This window comes from Cervus elaphus, chromosome 32 (genome assembly GCF_910594005.1).
Source record: "Cervus elaphus chromosome 32, mCerEla1.1, whole genome shotgun sequence".
Lineage (NCBI taxonomy): Eukaryota > Metazoa > Chordata > Mammalia > Artiodactyla > Cervidae > Cervus > Cervus elaphus.
In genome coordinates this window covers 27,067,107-27,082,461 of record NC_057846.1, presented here as the reverse complement: position 1 = coordinate 27,082,461, position 15,355 = coordinate 27,067,107, and the positions used below count along the sequence as shown (strand labels likewise).

General features: G+C 39.4%; 1 protein-coding gene across 17 annotated transcripts in view; it reads left to right on the top strand.

The window, feature by feature from the left end:
- Positions 1 to 1,224: 1,224 nt before the first annotated feature.
- PCM1 (pericentriolar material 1) overlaps positions 1,225 to 15,355 on the top strand; it is an 85,362-nt gene continuing 71,231 nt past the window's right edge. For 11 of the 17 annotated variants that reach the window (XM_043893338.1, XM_043893337.1, XM_043893329.1 and 8 more), the window contains exons 1-4: positions 1,232 to 1,631; positions 3,241 to 3,311; positions 12,019 to 12,136; positions 15,025 to 15,270. In XM_043893338.1, coding sequence (XP_043749273.1) covers positions 12,041 to 12,136; positions 15,025 to 15,270 — 342 coding nt within the window. In that variant the 5' untranslated portion in view covers positions 1,232 to 1,631; positions 3,241 to 3,311; positions 12,019 to 12,040. Of the gene's footprint in view, positions 1,632 to 3,240; positions 3,312 to 10,614; positions 10,676 to 12,018; positions 12,137 to 15,024; positions 15,271 to 15,355 lie in introns of all 17 variants that reach the window. The other 6 variants (XM_043893341.1, XM_043893340.1, XM_043893339.1 and 3 more) reach the window with 3 other exon arrangements.

The window sequence follows — 15,355 nt, the reverse complement described above, 5'->3', positions numbered from 1 at the left end:
AAAAAAGCCTTCCAAGGTAGGCAACGTTACTAACTCTTGTCCCTCATTTCATGGATGGGGCAACTGAAGCTCAGAAAGGTTAACTTGCCCAAGGTCTTAGTGGACTAGAGTAAATACCTAATCCATTACCCCATCGGTGGTGTGAGTTCCCATAGCACTTTGTTTTCTTATAAAAAAGAATTTATTTACATCATACCTTATTTCTGCATCATTCAATAAAATACCTCTCAAAGGGCCGGGACTAAGTTTTTGTTACCTAAATAGTAAAAGAAGTACTTAAAAATGTATGACGAAGTGTCAAGGATCACTGCACTGAAACTGAACCTAGATTCAGTTGCAAATTACAGTAGCAGGAAGGGCTTTATTTATCTAAATTATGTATTGACATGCAGTTCTACTAAGCGGTTTTGCGAACAATTTTTATTGGTGACAGAACAATTTGCTCTTGGAACTCAGATGTGTATTCTTCATTCCTCCTACGTTTATTTTGTTTAAAACAAAACTATCCCGCAACTGCAAACTGTCGAAAAATAAAATGCTCTCGCAAGCAAGAAAAGTTGAGCAGTGTTTAAAGCTTTCAGTTAGCCACATCAAAGACCTTAATTATCACTTTACCGCATTTGGGGGGTTTAGGAGAGAACCTGTCAATATATTACTAACCTTAACAGGGTCGCTGATGAGAGAAGAGAATATATACACAGGGAAATTCAGAAACTATAGTTTCAGATAACACTTCTTGAGATTCAATTTTGATGAAAATCATCTGGCTCTTCTAAGTCCAGCAAGGCATGAATTCAAGCTGGCATTAATTACTGACTGATGATGCTCCCACTGACCAACTGGACGATTTCGGCTAATAAACTTGCGTGGGTTTATCTCCTCAGGTGTAAAATTAGGCCCAGACTGTAAAGGCCCTTTTGGTTCCATCCCTTCCGGACCCACACACGGGTGGAGAGCGACCCCAGTTTCTGGTCTCTCTCCTTCTTCCGGCACTTCCAGGGCCTGGCACTCCCCCGGCAAGGAAACCCGGAACGCGCCTCCGCTCGTTTTCCATCTGCCAAGGCGGGTCTCCAACCACTTCCTCAGAGGCCTCGCCTCCTCTTGGAGGAGCCGGAAGCGCAGAGCATACTGGGATTCGTAGTCACATCCCTCGGGGCGAACAAGCGGGCGCGTGTAACCCGAGAGCGACCTGGCATTCTGGGATATGTAGTTTCTGGTGGTTCGTTTGTGGACTCGACACCGGGCTCCGGAGAGAGAGGTGACACCACCGACTCCAGCGGGTCACATGACTCCGGTCTAGCGCGCGGATCGCACTGCGGCTCCCGCCAGGGCGAGTTTCGCCCCCGCGCGGCCGTTGCCGAGGAGACGGCGCTTGTCTCCCGGCGCGTTGCCCCCTCTGCAGTCCCCCCGCCCCTCTTCTCCCACCACAATGAGATCCTAAGATGGCGGTGGTTGCGGCGGTTGACGCTGAGGAGCTGAGGTAGAGGAGGCGGCCATTGGGCCCTTAAGCAGCCAGGGAACTTGGGGCTTCTCCCTGCTGCGGTCTCTAAGGGCGGCCCGCTGCCGGTGGCGGGTCGTGGTGGGGCTGACCGCTACTCCGCCCTTGGCAGGAGCGGCTGCTTCGTTTACAGGTAATGCCTGCGCGTTCCCAGCCCTTGGCAACCGAGGGCAGCGCGGCGCCGGGGCGGGAGAGCAACGGCCCTGGGACACTTGATCCTGGAGAGCCTGGCCTCGGGCCCACGCCTCTGGTGGGGCTCCTGGGGCGCCTTGCTGCTTGCTTCCCGTCCCTCTGGATGGGCCGATTGCCCCTTCCCCCGGGCCGAGCGATGCTGATCTCGGGGTGAGCATCTAGGGACGCGTCGGCGACTGCAGGACCCCCTGCTTGCCTCCCCGCCCCTCTTGCTGGCCCCGGGGAGGAGACCGCCGTGGGGACTCGGGCGCTCCAGGAATGTCCCTCGCGAGTGGAGGAAGTGGAGTGGGGGCTACGGTTTGTTTGGGGGGGGGTCTCGTTTTCCATAGCAAGGGGCCTTAGTGGGCCATAATCTGCGCCTCTTCTACCCTACTCCCCAAATTCCGTTCCGTGGGGCTCTCGAGCTCCAGAATTTGGAGTGGAGAAGAGCGGGTGAGGAGCGATGCTACTTTGGGGTTGGGCCGTGAGCAGCAGGACTTAGGCCGTCCCGGGCGTTTTTAGAGCTGAAGGGCCGGGGGAGGCGTTCCTGACTTTGGGGTTCCTACTGGCGAGGCGAATGCTAATTTTACCGCGCTTCCCTCCGCCCTCCCGCGGCGCCCCTTCGCCATCCCTTACTGCAGGTCCAGTTTGGATGGGCCCCGGGTGAGGGAAATACTAGTGCCAAATGGATTCGAGGAACGTTGCTTGCTCTGCAGAAACGAGTGCTTGGGGATTAGGTCGTAGGCCCCGCTGGGGAGGCGGGGCCTCCAAACTTTTAAGCCCCGCGGCTCATTCCTCTAGAGCTCATCCTATCTGAAAAATAATTTTCTTTTTTTTTTTTTTTTGGACCAATTCGAGGTCTGTGGCGGCGGCTCTACGGGTGATGGATCGTGTTTTGACGCTGGAAGAAGCGGGGTTTCTGGGCGCCCCTTCCACCCCCGCCCCGTAACTGCCTTCCAGACTCCGCCTTGTGCTATTCTCTGGTTACTGGAGTGGGTGGTGGTGTAAAGCTGCGGGAGCACCTGCTCCTTTCTTTCCCTAACACCTTCCCATATAGAGCCGCAGGAAACCATTAGAATTCTGAGTTTTTGAACTGAAATGTAAAACTTGCGTTTCTGTAGCGACAGGGTTATTTTTTAATGAAGTAGCTAGCTTTTAAATAAAGATGTTCTCATCAACGGGGATGCAAAGTTCTGGAATAGTTTTGCGTGACAGGAAGGTAATGACTTGGTCAATCTGAAGAGTAATCTTTGGCGTTAACATTGATGGAGAAATCTGTATAATGATTGCATTATAGTGTTTTTACATTATAATTTCATTGTATTCCCAAGTGGATATTAAGGTATCGCAGTGCTGTTTGGTAGACTCTTAACAGGTTTGGAGGATTTAAACCTGTTTATCGCCTTGTTTTCTTAAAGGTTGAAAGTAGGTTGAATTTAAAATATTGATTAATTGGATTTTTCCTTTTCCGTTGATTTTCTGAGCACACTTTAGATTATAAATAGTACTTGGTATTCTGTACATCACAGTGAAATGGGCTAAAATGATTTTTTTTTTTTTTTGATCATAAGCACACAACAGCTTTGAACTGTGAAGCAGGAAGGGAGCCGTTTCTGAGCTACGAAAGCTAGATTTTAAACAGGTAATTTGACATCATTGTATATGTTATTGGCTTTTGTATTATATTTGAAGATGACTTGATGCTGAATACTGTTATAAAATACTAGTGCCTGTAGTAAACGAATGGTCTAGGTTTGCTGCTCTGTTTGCCCTGCTTTTTGGAGTGCCACTTTGGTCTGTCTTCATACTTCTGTTTGAAAAGAGCCATGTCATACGTAATTATTAGATGCTATGATAGTTTATGTAATACTTCTTAAAATGTCTTTGTCTTCATAGAGTTTCTTCATCTGCTCATTTGAGTTCGAATGTTTCCTGTAGCAACTATTTGGATAGCCTCTTGTTCCAAATTGATTTACTCTTAAGTCGTCTGGTACAACTTTTCTAATAATTGGCTGTTTTTATTTTTTATTCCCAAACTCCTCTACTTTTTGAGCTTATTATGTATACTGTTGATTGAAGTTTGTTAGTTTCAGTTGTCTAAACTTACTTTAAACTTTAGTTTCTATGCATAGGGCATTTCTATACACAAATGCTGGCTACATAAAGATACTCTCTGACCAGCAGGAAGAAGTCAATGTAAGTTCACTGAGGGAAAGTTAAGAAATTATTTGTTAAGGACAGTTTAGAAATTAATCCTCACCCTGAGGATTAGAAGAAATTTTTGTTAGAACCATTTTAGCAATAGTTACTCTCTTTTTTAAAGATTTCAGAAAATTTAATTCTCCTGTTAAAATTTTAAAGACAGCTTAATTCTCAAAATATGATGACTATATCCTTGCTTTCTAGGAAAGCAGACAAATCTTCAACACACTTATGCAATGGGTTGTCATAAGAATATAGATTGGCCATTGATTTATATCTTAATTGTACTTCTTGGTATCTTTTTCTGTTAGTTGAAAGACTATAACAGAATAAGACAAGAAGAATAGAACTCAGAGGAAATGTCAGATATACATCTGTATTTTAGAGTCTTTAGCACTGGAGTATTTGGTAAAATAAAAAGTTACAAAATCAGTCACAAATAATTCTCCTTTTAACACTTTAGCGAAGATGGATAAAATAGAATAAGAATACAAAGCAGTTGAGTTAAACTCGCTTTAAAAGACCTTGGTTTTCTCAATAGGAGATTTGGCCATTTGTTGGAAAAGAGGTAAATGTATGTGAGATTTGGAAAAAATAGAAAGTGTTCTGCATCACACTAGGGAATTTATTAAGAAGCCAGAAAAGGGTAACACGGTAACATAGCAGTACACTCATCTTACAAATTTAACTGAGTGTGTACAGTGTGTGAGTTCATGGCTACAAAGTACTAGAGATAGAACAGTGAGCAAAACAGATAAAGTGCCTTACCTCAAGGAGTAAACCTACATTTTAAAGTGTCAGTGTGTAGTATACCTTAATAGTGGACAGAGTCAATGCCATTTTATAAGTATTTGACAGTTTTGAGAGAACAAACAGAAAGAATGAGTAATGAGGTTTATGCAGAATTGAGTTGATAAAATAGGCAAATTGATGAGGAGGCCACGGATGCTAGCAAGGCATTTTTGGAAGTAGCATTCTTGGGTTAAGTAAGAAAGTGAGGGGTGAATGGATTCTTGGAAAGAGAAATGATCAAGGGACAGGAGGTATTCAGCAGAGCCAAGGGGTAAGTTCAAGTTCAGCAGGAATGTGCAGGTGAGGCAAAACAGGATGCAAGGACTTAGGTTCAGAAAGAGGTATTTCAGAACTTTAGGATGTTGAACAAATTATCTGTCCAGAGTAGAAATAATATTGGGATAGAGCAGACGAAATGGATGTTGTAACTGAGGTCAGAGTCTTAGAAAAATCATCACAAATGTTCAGGTCATGGAAGCAGAGAGTGACGTGGAGAGTGAAAACCACAAGCCAGTTAAAAGTGTAAGATGTCTTGGGGTGAACAGTAGGAAATGGTACCCAAGATAGAGTGGTGCTTTTGTTGGTTAACGTGTTTAAAAGAGGAAGGTCAAGCATTGTCAAATAAGAATAGTCTGTAAATGATATTCTTTCCCCATGAATCTGAGAGACTAGGAAGAGTAACGTCTTTTAGAAAGGATTTCTAAGGAAATAGTGCTTTCAGAGTGGTTTGGGATTTTATTGAAGCCAAAGAAGTAGGAGGAATGTTTCAGAATAGATAGAGGATGTATAGGGAGTGAGTTTGTAATGGTCCAGTGGAAAGGAATCACAGGAAGAGCTGTTACTAGTAGAGAGTATGGGATGGAATGGCATTGAAGTTTGGGATTGGTTATAGGAGGATGTATAGATTTGCCTAGGGAGGTATATGTAATCAATGACAAGGAAGTGACAGATTTCAAATATAAACTGTAGAGAGGGAGAAGTTTTAACAAGCCGAATTTAGTTGACTTCAGGGTTCTCATTTGCTTTTTTAGAGAGCGAGGCTATATTAAATTTTCTTGGTGTGGAAACATTCTACACAGAGTAACTGTACCTTAAGATAGACCCAGTGTAGTATTTGGTACATAGTGAGGTCTAATCAAATTTGTATTGATTCAAATTGAGTGTTGTATTGCAGTCTGTTCATCCTTTTCCCCCTAATACCTAAAGAGCTTTTGTTTTTTTAAAAAGAGAGTAATTATGTGCTCGCTTCGGCAGCACATATACTAAAAAGAGTAATTATATAGAGATACCTTAAGTTCTAAAAGAATTACTGAAATTTTTAGTAAGTGTCAAGCTCAAAGAACTATGGAAAAAGATCTATATGGTTTTTAGGTACAGAGAAGAAATTGAGAAATTCATCAAATGAAACTAAACAACACATAATGCCAGAAACTTATGTGTTTTCTTCTAAGTTTCCATTAAAAGTGCCTAGGATGGTTGTGTACTATGTTAAGGCTTTCAAAAGAGTATACTGGATATTTCCTTTATATAATTAGTAAAAGAAAAAGGCCAGCTAATTCGATCTTTAGAAAACTTGTGCAGATAATATGAGATACCAGCCCTGGTTATTTTGTGACTCTAAGCAAATATTAAAAATATATATAATACATTCTACAGTGTTTTATTTGGATATACTTAGTTGCGTCCGGTTCTTTTCTACCCCATGGATTGTAGCCTGCCAGGCTCTTCCATCCATGGGATTCTCTAGGCAAGGATGTTTGAGTGGGTTGCCATGCCCTCCTCCAGGGAATCTTCCCAACCCAGGGATCAAATCTGCATCTCTTGCGTTAGCAGGTGAATTCTTTACCCCCCTGAGCCACCAGGGAAATCCTTTATTTTGATGAGAATTTCTAAAACCTTGGTTTACAAATGTCAGTTGAGATGTAAGATATTTCCAAAGACACTTAGGAGTCATTTAATACCATTTGAGAAATAATATCTGAATTTTAAAGATTTTAGGAAAAATAAGTTTTTCTTTTCTTGATTAATTTGTATTTTTATTTCAAAGGTAACTTTAATCAGTCATGGGTATTTTCATGGTAATTAATACTGTGATATTCTACTTAGATATCTGTAATACTTATAGTAAGATTCCTACAACAGGATTTTCTTCAGAAAGATCAGTCACTGAAAGTAGCTTGTAAATTGCCATGGTATTTTTGCATTTCATATCTTTGTAAGATGAGGAAACCAAATAAGACTGTCAAAAATAGCAAAATGAAACTTATAAATAATAGTTTCAACTTACTTTAGTAGGTCATAGGGTAGATGAAAGTGCTTGTTTGAAGTAAAAGAATTTTATCTCCATTCTTCTTCACACACGGTCATCCATCACTTGTGCTAATTATTTTCCAGTGGCTTCAGCTTTTCCATCTCATTGTTTTTCTATTAAACCTGCCTGGCAAAATCCCAACCTTGGACGGATTCAGTGGAATCCGCTGCTTTATATCAAGGCTGATGAGCACTTCTGGGGAAAAAAGTGGAAACTGCAGATTAGTGTTGTATTAGTGCTAACAGTGAATGTTCTCTGCTCTCATCTGAGCCCTTAGTGCTGCTCGTCACACTTCCCCAGCCGCTCAGACATCTTACCCTCACATATTTACCGAGCAATCCATTTTACTTCACGGCAATTAACAGACTCTTTCAACTTCCCACCACCAAATCTGCTAACTAGCCTGTATCCAATTCTATCGTTTCTTTCTTTCATTTCAGTGAAAGAGGTGTTCTTTTGCCTATCTAATGCTAATCATGTTTCTTAAACCCTAGATCCCAGTCGTTCCCAGTTTTTCAGAGACCACACACAGTTGCATCTTTGTCTCCCTCTATGAGTGCTGTCCTGGCAAATTTTAAATGTACTCAAGATACCTCCCTCTCCCCCCCCCCCCCCCCCGGTTATATATATATTTATCAGTTTTATTAGTATTTTTTTTTAATTTTATTTTTAATTGCAAGGATAATTACAATATTGTGTTGGTTTCTGCCATACATCAGTATGAATCAGCCATTGGTATACATATGTCTCCTCCCACCCCTCTAGGTTGTCACAGAGCGTCATCTTTGGGTTCCCTGCGTCATACAGAACGCATTTGAGTCAGTTCTACTGAGGTGTACAAACCTAGAGTCTATTACACAGAGTGAAGTGAGTCAGAAAGAGAAAGACATATCATATCTTAATGCGAATATATGGAATCTAGAAAGATAATACTGATGATCCTATTTGCAGGGCCCCAAAGGAAACAGACTTTTGGATACAGTGGGGGAAGGGAGAGGGTGGGATGATTTGAGAGAGTAGCATTGAAACCTGTACATTACCATATGTAAGATACCTCCATTTTAAGGAATATTTCTACTTCACCTTCTCTGCCTGCTTTCCTTCACGGAATGGTGTTTTGAAAAAAATCACCTAATGACTTCCTTTAATTTTTTTCTCTTCCCCATCAATAAATGCATTTCGGTTATGGAATTGATTTTTACCAAGGTTGTCAGTAACCGCCTTGTTGCTAAATCCAGATGGACACTTCTCACTAGTTTGTTTATATGATAAAGTAATACTTGGCATTCTTATCATACCCGCCTTCTTTACACACTTCTCCCCGTTGTTGATACATTCTCCTGGTTTTGGTTTCCCTCTTGTCTTTCTGTACCTTCTAAGTGTTCTTTTCCTTTTTTAAATATCTATGTCCTTCCAGGTTTAGTCTTCTCTTACTCTTTATCTTCTCCATGAGCCTTCTGTTCCACTTTACATTCTTTTATGAATTGATGATTTGCACATCTCTGTAGCCTAGATTTCACTTCTGAGAGATGGCTGTTTGCCCACTGGACAGATTTAATTGGGTATGCGATAGATATCTCAAATGTCTCTAAAACTGAGTTCATCTTTTTCTCTCATTAACGGAAATGTGTTTCTTTTCAAATTACTTTAAATGTATCATCATATACCCTGTTTTCAAGCTAGAAACCCAGGGGTCATCCTTTAACTCCTTTCTCCCTGCCTTGTCTCCCACTTCATTATAGTCGCTAAGCCATATTGATTCCACCATAAAAATCTTCCTCGCATTGGTCCTCTTTTCTTACACACTTGGTGTTTTGATTATTAAAAGTCTTTCTGTACAAATAATAGTTTATAATAATAATCATAACATAATCAAAAACTATATAAATTATATTAATGTGTTTACAGAATAAAATTGAGGGTAGATATCAGTAGTTTTCGAGGTGACTTTGAAGAGGTTAAAGAGGTTAACATAAGAAAGAAATGACTTGCCTTTGTTTTCTACCTGTTATAGGGTGAGATAGCTACTCCCATAGAGAAATCAGCTGAATACACTGAGAATGGATCCACAGTCAATAACTTCAGTAGCTTCATGCTGATAATTTTACTTCTGTAGGAGTATGCCTTCTCAGCCATTTGGTATCATTATTACTGAGTTATAAATACTCAATATCATCTTAAGTCAATCACAAGTAGACAAAGTTGTATATAAACTTTGTAGACTTTATTTAGTAAATGGTCTTTAAAAATGATTTTTAAGAAATAGTTGATATATTTTCCCCAGACTAATTTTAATGTATGTTTTAAATTGTTTTAGAAAGTTGTGTTCAAAGTCCTTAGCTTATCACTAGCTCCTTAGGAAAAGCTCATTTTAGGAGGAATTCATCATAATAAAAAAATGAGTACAAAACATCTCTTTGAATGTATTTTTAATTTATCTTAAAGTAAATTTACTTTATTATTACTCTACTGATAGAAAATGCAACATACTGTATTTTACCAAAAAATTGGTAAGAGTTTTTATTTAAATATTTTAGTAATTTCTCTTCTAATCGCCACTTTAAGATAAATTACTTTTGTAATGTTAGGTATTGTTTTCATCTCTATTGCTTATGTATTTTTTTGAGCTCTTATTCTTTAATATTACAAATTACATCAGTGCATCTTAGAAAAAGGTAGTTGTAAAATGTTTCATTTAAATGAGTCAGTTCACTGGACATACCTCTTTTTTTGTGTGTGTGTGTGTGTGTGTGTGTGTGGTTTTTTTTTTTTTTTTTAATTTTTTTATTAGTTGGAGGCTAATTACTTCACAACATTTCAGTGGGTTTTGTCATACATTGATATGAATCAGCCATAGATTTACACTTATTCCCCATCCCGATCCCCCCTCCCACCTCCCTCTCCACCCGATTCCTCTGGGTCTTCCCAGTGTACCAGGCCCGAGCACTTGTCTCATGCATCCCACCTGGGCTGGTGATCTGTTTCACCATAGATAGTATACATGCTGTTCTTTTGAAACATCCCACCCTCACCTTCTCCCACAGAGTTCAAAAGTCTGTTCTGTATTTCTGTGTCTCTTTTTCTGTTTTGCATATAGGGTTATCGTTACCATCTTTCTAAATTCCATATATATGTGTTAGTATGCTATAATGTTCTTTATCTTTCTGGCTTACTTCACTCTGTATAAGGGGCTCCAGTTTCATCCATCTCATTAGGACTGGTTCAAATGAATTCTTTTTGACGGCTGAGTAATATTCCATGGTGTATATGTACCACAGCTTCCTTATCCATTCATCTGCTGATGGGCATCTAGGTTGCTTCCATGTCCTGGCTATTATAAACAGTGCTGCGATGAACATTGGGGTGCACGTGTCTCTTTCAGATCTGGTTTCCTCAGTGTGTATGCAAACACTAACGAGTATGAAAGAGGAAATTAATGGACATACCTCTTTATGAGTATCAGTTATTTTGCAGAGTTCTTAAATAGATTTCTAGTGTAAAAAATGTTGTAAAATATTGCTGAAAATATATAAGGTAAAGAGCAAAAATCACATTCCTACCCCGTAACCAACAGCTGCTTTCATGCAAGCATTTTTTAATATAGTAAAGATATTAATTATATACTTCATATTTCTTTCAGATTTTTTTTCCCAGCTTGTCATTTACTATTTATTCTCAGTATACATAGGATTCACTTGTGCGTGAGTAAAATTGGTTGAATATATTCCTTTTTATTTCCACATTCCAAATTAGTAAAATCTCTATTTTTAAAGCTCATTCTTTTTTCTTGTCTTTTGACTCTTTAATCTTATTCATCTATTTTTAATCTACTGGATAGTATCTTGATTTATGGTGTAAGGCAGTCTTTTTCGTCTGAGGGGGAATTAAGCTCTAATGCTCTAAGGCATCTGTTGTTTACTATGAATTAATTCTTCTGTGTGTCTGGAATGGTACTGGGTATGTGCCATCCTTGGGAGAATTGAGAAAATAGTCACTGAAATCATTTTTCTGTGTTTTGTGTTTAAGATGATGAATCCTAGTTTAGGAAGTCTGTTAAAGCTTTAAATAAACTTTTTTTGACATTGTTAACAAATTGTCCCATCAATTGAATCATCTTTTACCACTCAGTTATTGCAAAGGTTAAATGATAAACACATAAAATGTTTAGCATTAGCACTTGGCATATAGTAAACAAAATTGATGTTAGCTATAGTTAATTTTTGTCATTAAATATTTTGAATTGGGTGTATTTGAGAATTTTCTTTTTGAGTGGTGCTGATAGATACTTAATGTGGTTGAATATCTTGGGTTTAGTTTTTTACTCTCTTGACCACTACAGCAACTCTTGCTTTTATTTTTCAGGTAATTTTTTTCTAACTTGTTTGTTCTTCCAGATGGTTTTTAGAATTGTTCTGTCAAATTCCAAGAATCCCAGTGGGTATTTAATTAAGTCTAAAATTCAGAAAAAATGTTTAGTCTTCTCATCAAGGGAGATAGTATGTTTTTCCACTTACTCACATTTTCTCTCGCGTTTTTTTATAGAGTTTAATAGTGCTTCTTGTATGTGTTTAACTGAATTACTTTGCTGTATAGCAGAAATAAGCACAACATTGTAAATCAACTGTACTTCAATTTAGAAAATAATGTGTCTTTACATAGGGCAAAATTATATTATTCCTAGATAATTTTACTTTTTATCGCTATTATAAGTGATGTCATTTACATCCAGTTAACTTTTTCCTACCTCTTTACCTTTTTGGATTGTGTCAAATAAATTAAATTGAGTAACCTTAAAGGATGCAAGCCTGCAGAAAGAGTGGATATTCCAAGGTTTTTTCCTTCCTCTCCCTATCACTTCAGCTACTGAATGCATGCTAAACAAACTATGCCTGTGGCAGCTAAATCATTTTGTGTGTGGTTGACGGTGCCTCTTTTATTTCATAAAATCAGCTTTTCTGATACTTGTTTCTATTGCTAAGCTTCATGGAATGATTTCAATATTACAGTTTATGTGTTAAAAAGTTAGTCTTGACTTGTTTTGCAGAAGATTAATTGTAAAAGCCAGTATGGCCACAGGAGGAGGTCCTTTTGAAGAAGGTGTGAATGATCAGGATTTACCAAACTGGAGCAATGAGAGTGTTGATGACCGACTCAACAATATGGTAAGATATCTTATTATTGATGGTGTGTTGTTGGCTACTGATGTTAAAATGCCACTTTCCTCTGACTTAGCCAAGTCATCCTCATTGAAACTATGTAGACACAGTATTTCTTGCTGGCCAATATATTAAATGACCCTGGGCTATTTGGTATATTAGTTGAAGACATTTTTGTTTGCACGTAACATATCAACTTGAGTTAGCTTAAACTGAAAAGGAGATTTGTTATAAGAATATAAAGATGTTTTAAGGAAAATAAGATAAAGGAATATAGCTGGGTTTTAGGAAGGGACTAGAAAAAGCAATCAGAAAGTTGTCAAGAATTATTTTTTCACTTTGCTAACTCTTTGCTTCTGAGTGTCTCTACTTAACCCAACTTTATTTTCACAGACCAGTTTTCTCTCTCGTCTGGTCCATGTGATATACTGTGGCTGCCCCTTCCTTCTAAAGTTTTCAGTTACGCTGCTGTTGTAGACTGACTAGTTATCTGTTAGTTACAATTTGAAATTTTAAAGTATGATTATCCTAACTTGTATTAGGTATGCATCTCTTTTCCAGTCACCTGTGGCCAAGATTGGGTGGGGTAAGTAGAACAGGATTGGAGAAGGATATGGCAACCCACTCCAGTGTTCTTGCCTGGAGAATCCCATGGAGAGAGGAGCCTGGTGGGCTGCCGTCTGTGGGGTCGCACAGAGTCAGACATGACTAAAGTGACTTAGCAGCAGCAGTAGAACAGGAGGTTGGTAGGAATACCCACATGTGAATTGGGCTGGAGGGACAGTGTGTAGAGAAGGAAGTTTTGTTACAAAAGAGAAAAATATCCCAAAAGGTGTTAGTAAAGTAAAACTAAAACATTCTTCCAATATGGATAAGGTGGGAATTTACAGAACTTTTGAATGTGTTATGTGAATATAGCTAAGTAAATAAACACATTTTCTGGTAAAACGTTCAGTTTAGTCGCTTAGTTGTGTCAGACTTTTTGCGACCCAATGGACTGCAGCACGCCAGGCCTGCCTGTCCATCACCAACTCCCGGAGTTAACTCAAACTCATGTCCACTGAGTCGGTGATACCATCCAACCATCTCATCCTCTGTCCCCTTCTCTTCCTGCCTTCAGTCTTTCCCAGCATCAGGGTCTTTTCAAATGAGTCAGCTCTTCCCATCAGGTGGCCAAGTACTGGAGCTTCAGCTTTAGCACCAGTCCTTCCAATGAATACTCAGGACTGATCTCCTTTAGGATGGACTGGTTGGATCTCCTTGCAGTCCAAGGGACTCTCAAGGGTCTTCCCCAACACCACAGTTCAAAAGCATCAATTCTTTGGTGCTCGGCTTTCGTTATAGTCCAACTCTCACATCCATACATGACTACTGGAAAAACCATAGCCTTGACTAGACGGACGTTTGTTGGCAAAGTAATGTCTCTGCTTTTTAATATGCTGTCTAGGTTGGTCATAACTTTTTCTTCCAAGGAGTAGGCATCTTTTAATTTCATGGTTGGCAGTCACCATCTACAGTGATTTTGGAGCCCCCAAAAATAAAGTTTGTTACTGTTTGCACTGTTTCCCCAGTCTTCCCCACTGTTTGCACTATTTGCCATGAAGTGATGGGACCAGATGCCATGATCTTAGTTTTCTGAATGTTGAGCTTTAACCCAACTTTTTCACTCTCGTCTTTCACTTTATTTTTTTATTTTTTTATTTTTTTGGGTAACTCCCCCTCAACGTGTCTGCTGAGTCTTCCAAACTTAACTGTTTATTAACTCGAGCTGGGGCCGCGCAAAGTAGCCGGCTTCGGGGAGCGGGGAGCCCCACCAGAGGAGGGCGATCGCCCCGAGCCCGGCCAAAGGGAGGAGTAGGGAGTCGGGGCGCCGTCTGCAGCCCAGGCTCGCAGGGCTGAGGCAAGGGACCGGGGAGGGTGCGCTTAAGGACAGGAAAGGGAAACCCCGCAGGAAAGGGGTGGGACCCAGCGACCTTCATCTCAAAAATTCCTTCTCTGGACTGCCGCTTCCAGTGATGTGGCGTCCCAAGTCATCCGAACCCGATGGGGCCCTTGGAACAAAGGGCTGCCTTTACTCCTGACTTTCCTGGCTAGAGGCGGTGGATGCTAGCTCAGAATCTGCTGTCTCGAGAGTTGCACGTGTCATCGCACTCCCACCCCGGTTAAAGCTCGTCTTTCACTTTAATCAAGAGGCTCTTTAGTTCTTTGCTTTCTGCCATATTTTTTTAATCATTTCATATCAGACTTTATCATATAGTACATTATTGTTCCCTATAGAAAATAATAGTAGTTAGCATCTATTGCTTACTACATGCTAGGCACTGTGCTGGATGTTTTATATATGTTATTTTAAATTGTATTTTAAAGGTGACACTATTTTAGAGATTAGGAAACAGATTTATGAAGGTTAAATAAATTGCCTAGAATCACACAGTGGAGCATTTCTTCAGGTAACAGTAATTGCTTTAGAACACAAGTTGATTCCTGATCTGTCTACCTATACATGTTGATTTTAAAGGAGACCAGTGAAGGTATCTATAATTTTATTTCACCAATCAATTTATAAATAGTAAGGAACCATTTTTAAAAATGCTTCTGAAAATATTTAGACTGATGCTAGGGTTAGAGGTTGGGTATTTGTTAATGATTCATTATAGGGAAGTAGTTATTTTCTGAATAATTAAAATAATTTCAGCACAGTTTAATAAAATTTAGACTACATGTAGTAGAGGGAAAATGGGCTAATGCAGGTAAGTAATTGTCTCTAAGACTATGTATTTATGTGAAAAATGTTTTGTCATTTCTAACTTAAAGACCAAAAATTTTAAAGCATACCAAAATATTTTCCTGATTTGATAGAGGCCAGATTAACATTTGCCTTTACTTTTTTAAAGGATTGGGGCGGCCAGCAGAAGAAGGCAAATAGGTCATCAGAAAAGAATAAGAGAAAATTTGGTGTAGAAAGTGATAAAAGGGTAACTAATGATATTTCTCCGGAGTCATCGCCAGGAGTTGGAAGACGAAGAACAAAGACTTCACTGACGTTTCCACATAGTAGATACGTGACTCAGATGTCTGTTCCCGAGCAGGCAGAACTAGAAAAACTCAAACAGCGGATAAACTTCAGTGATTTAGATCAGGTTTGTAAATTATTTTACAAATCAAGTTATGACTATGGAAAGTACTTGCCATAGATAAATCATTTGTCTTAATGAAATTGAACTG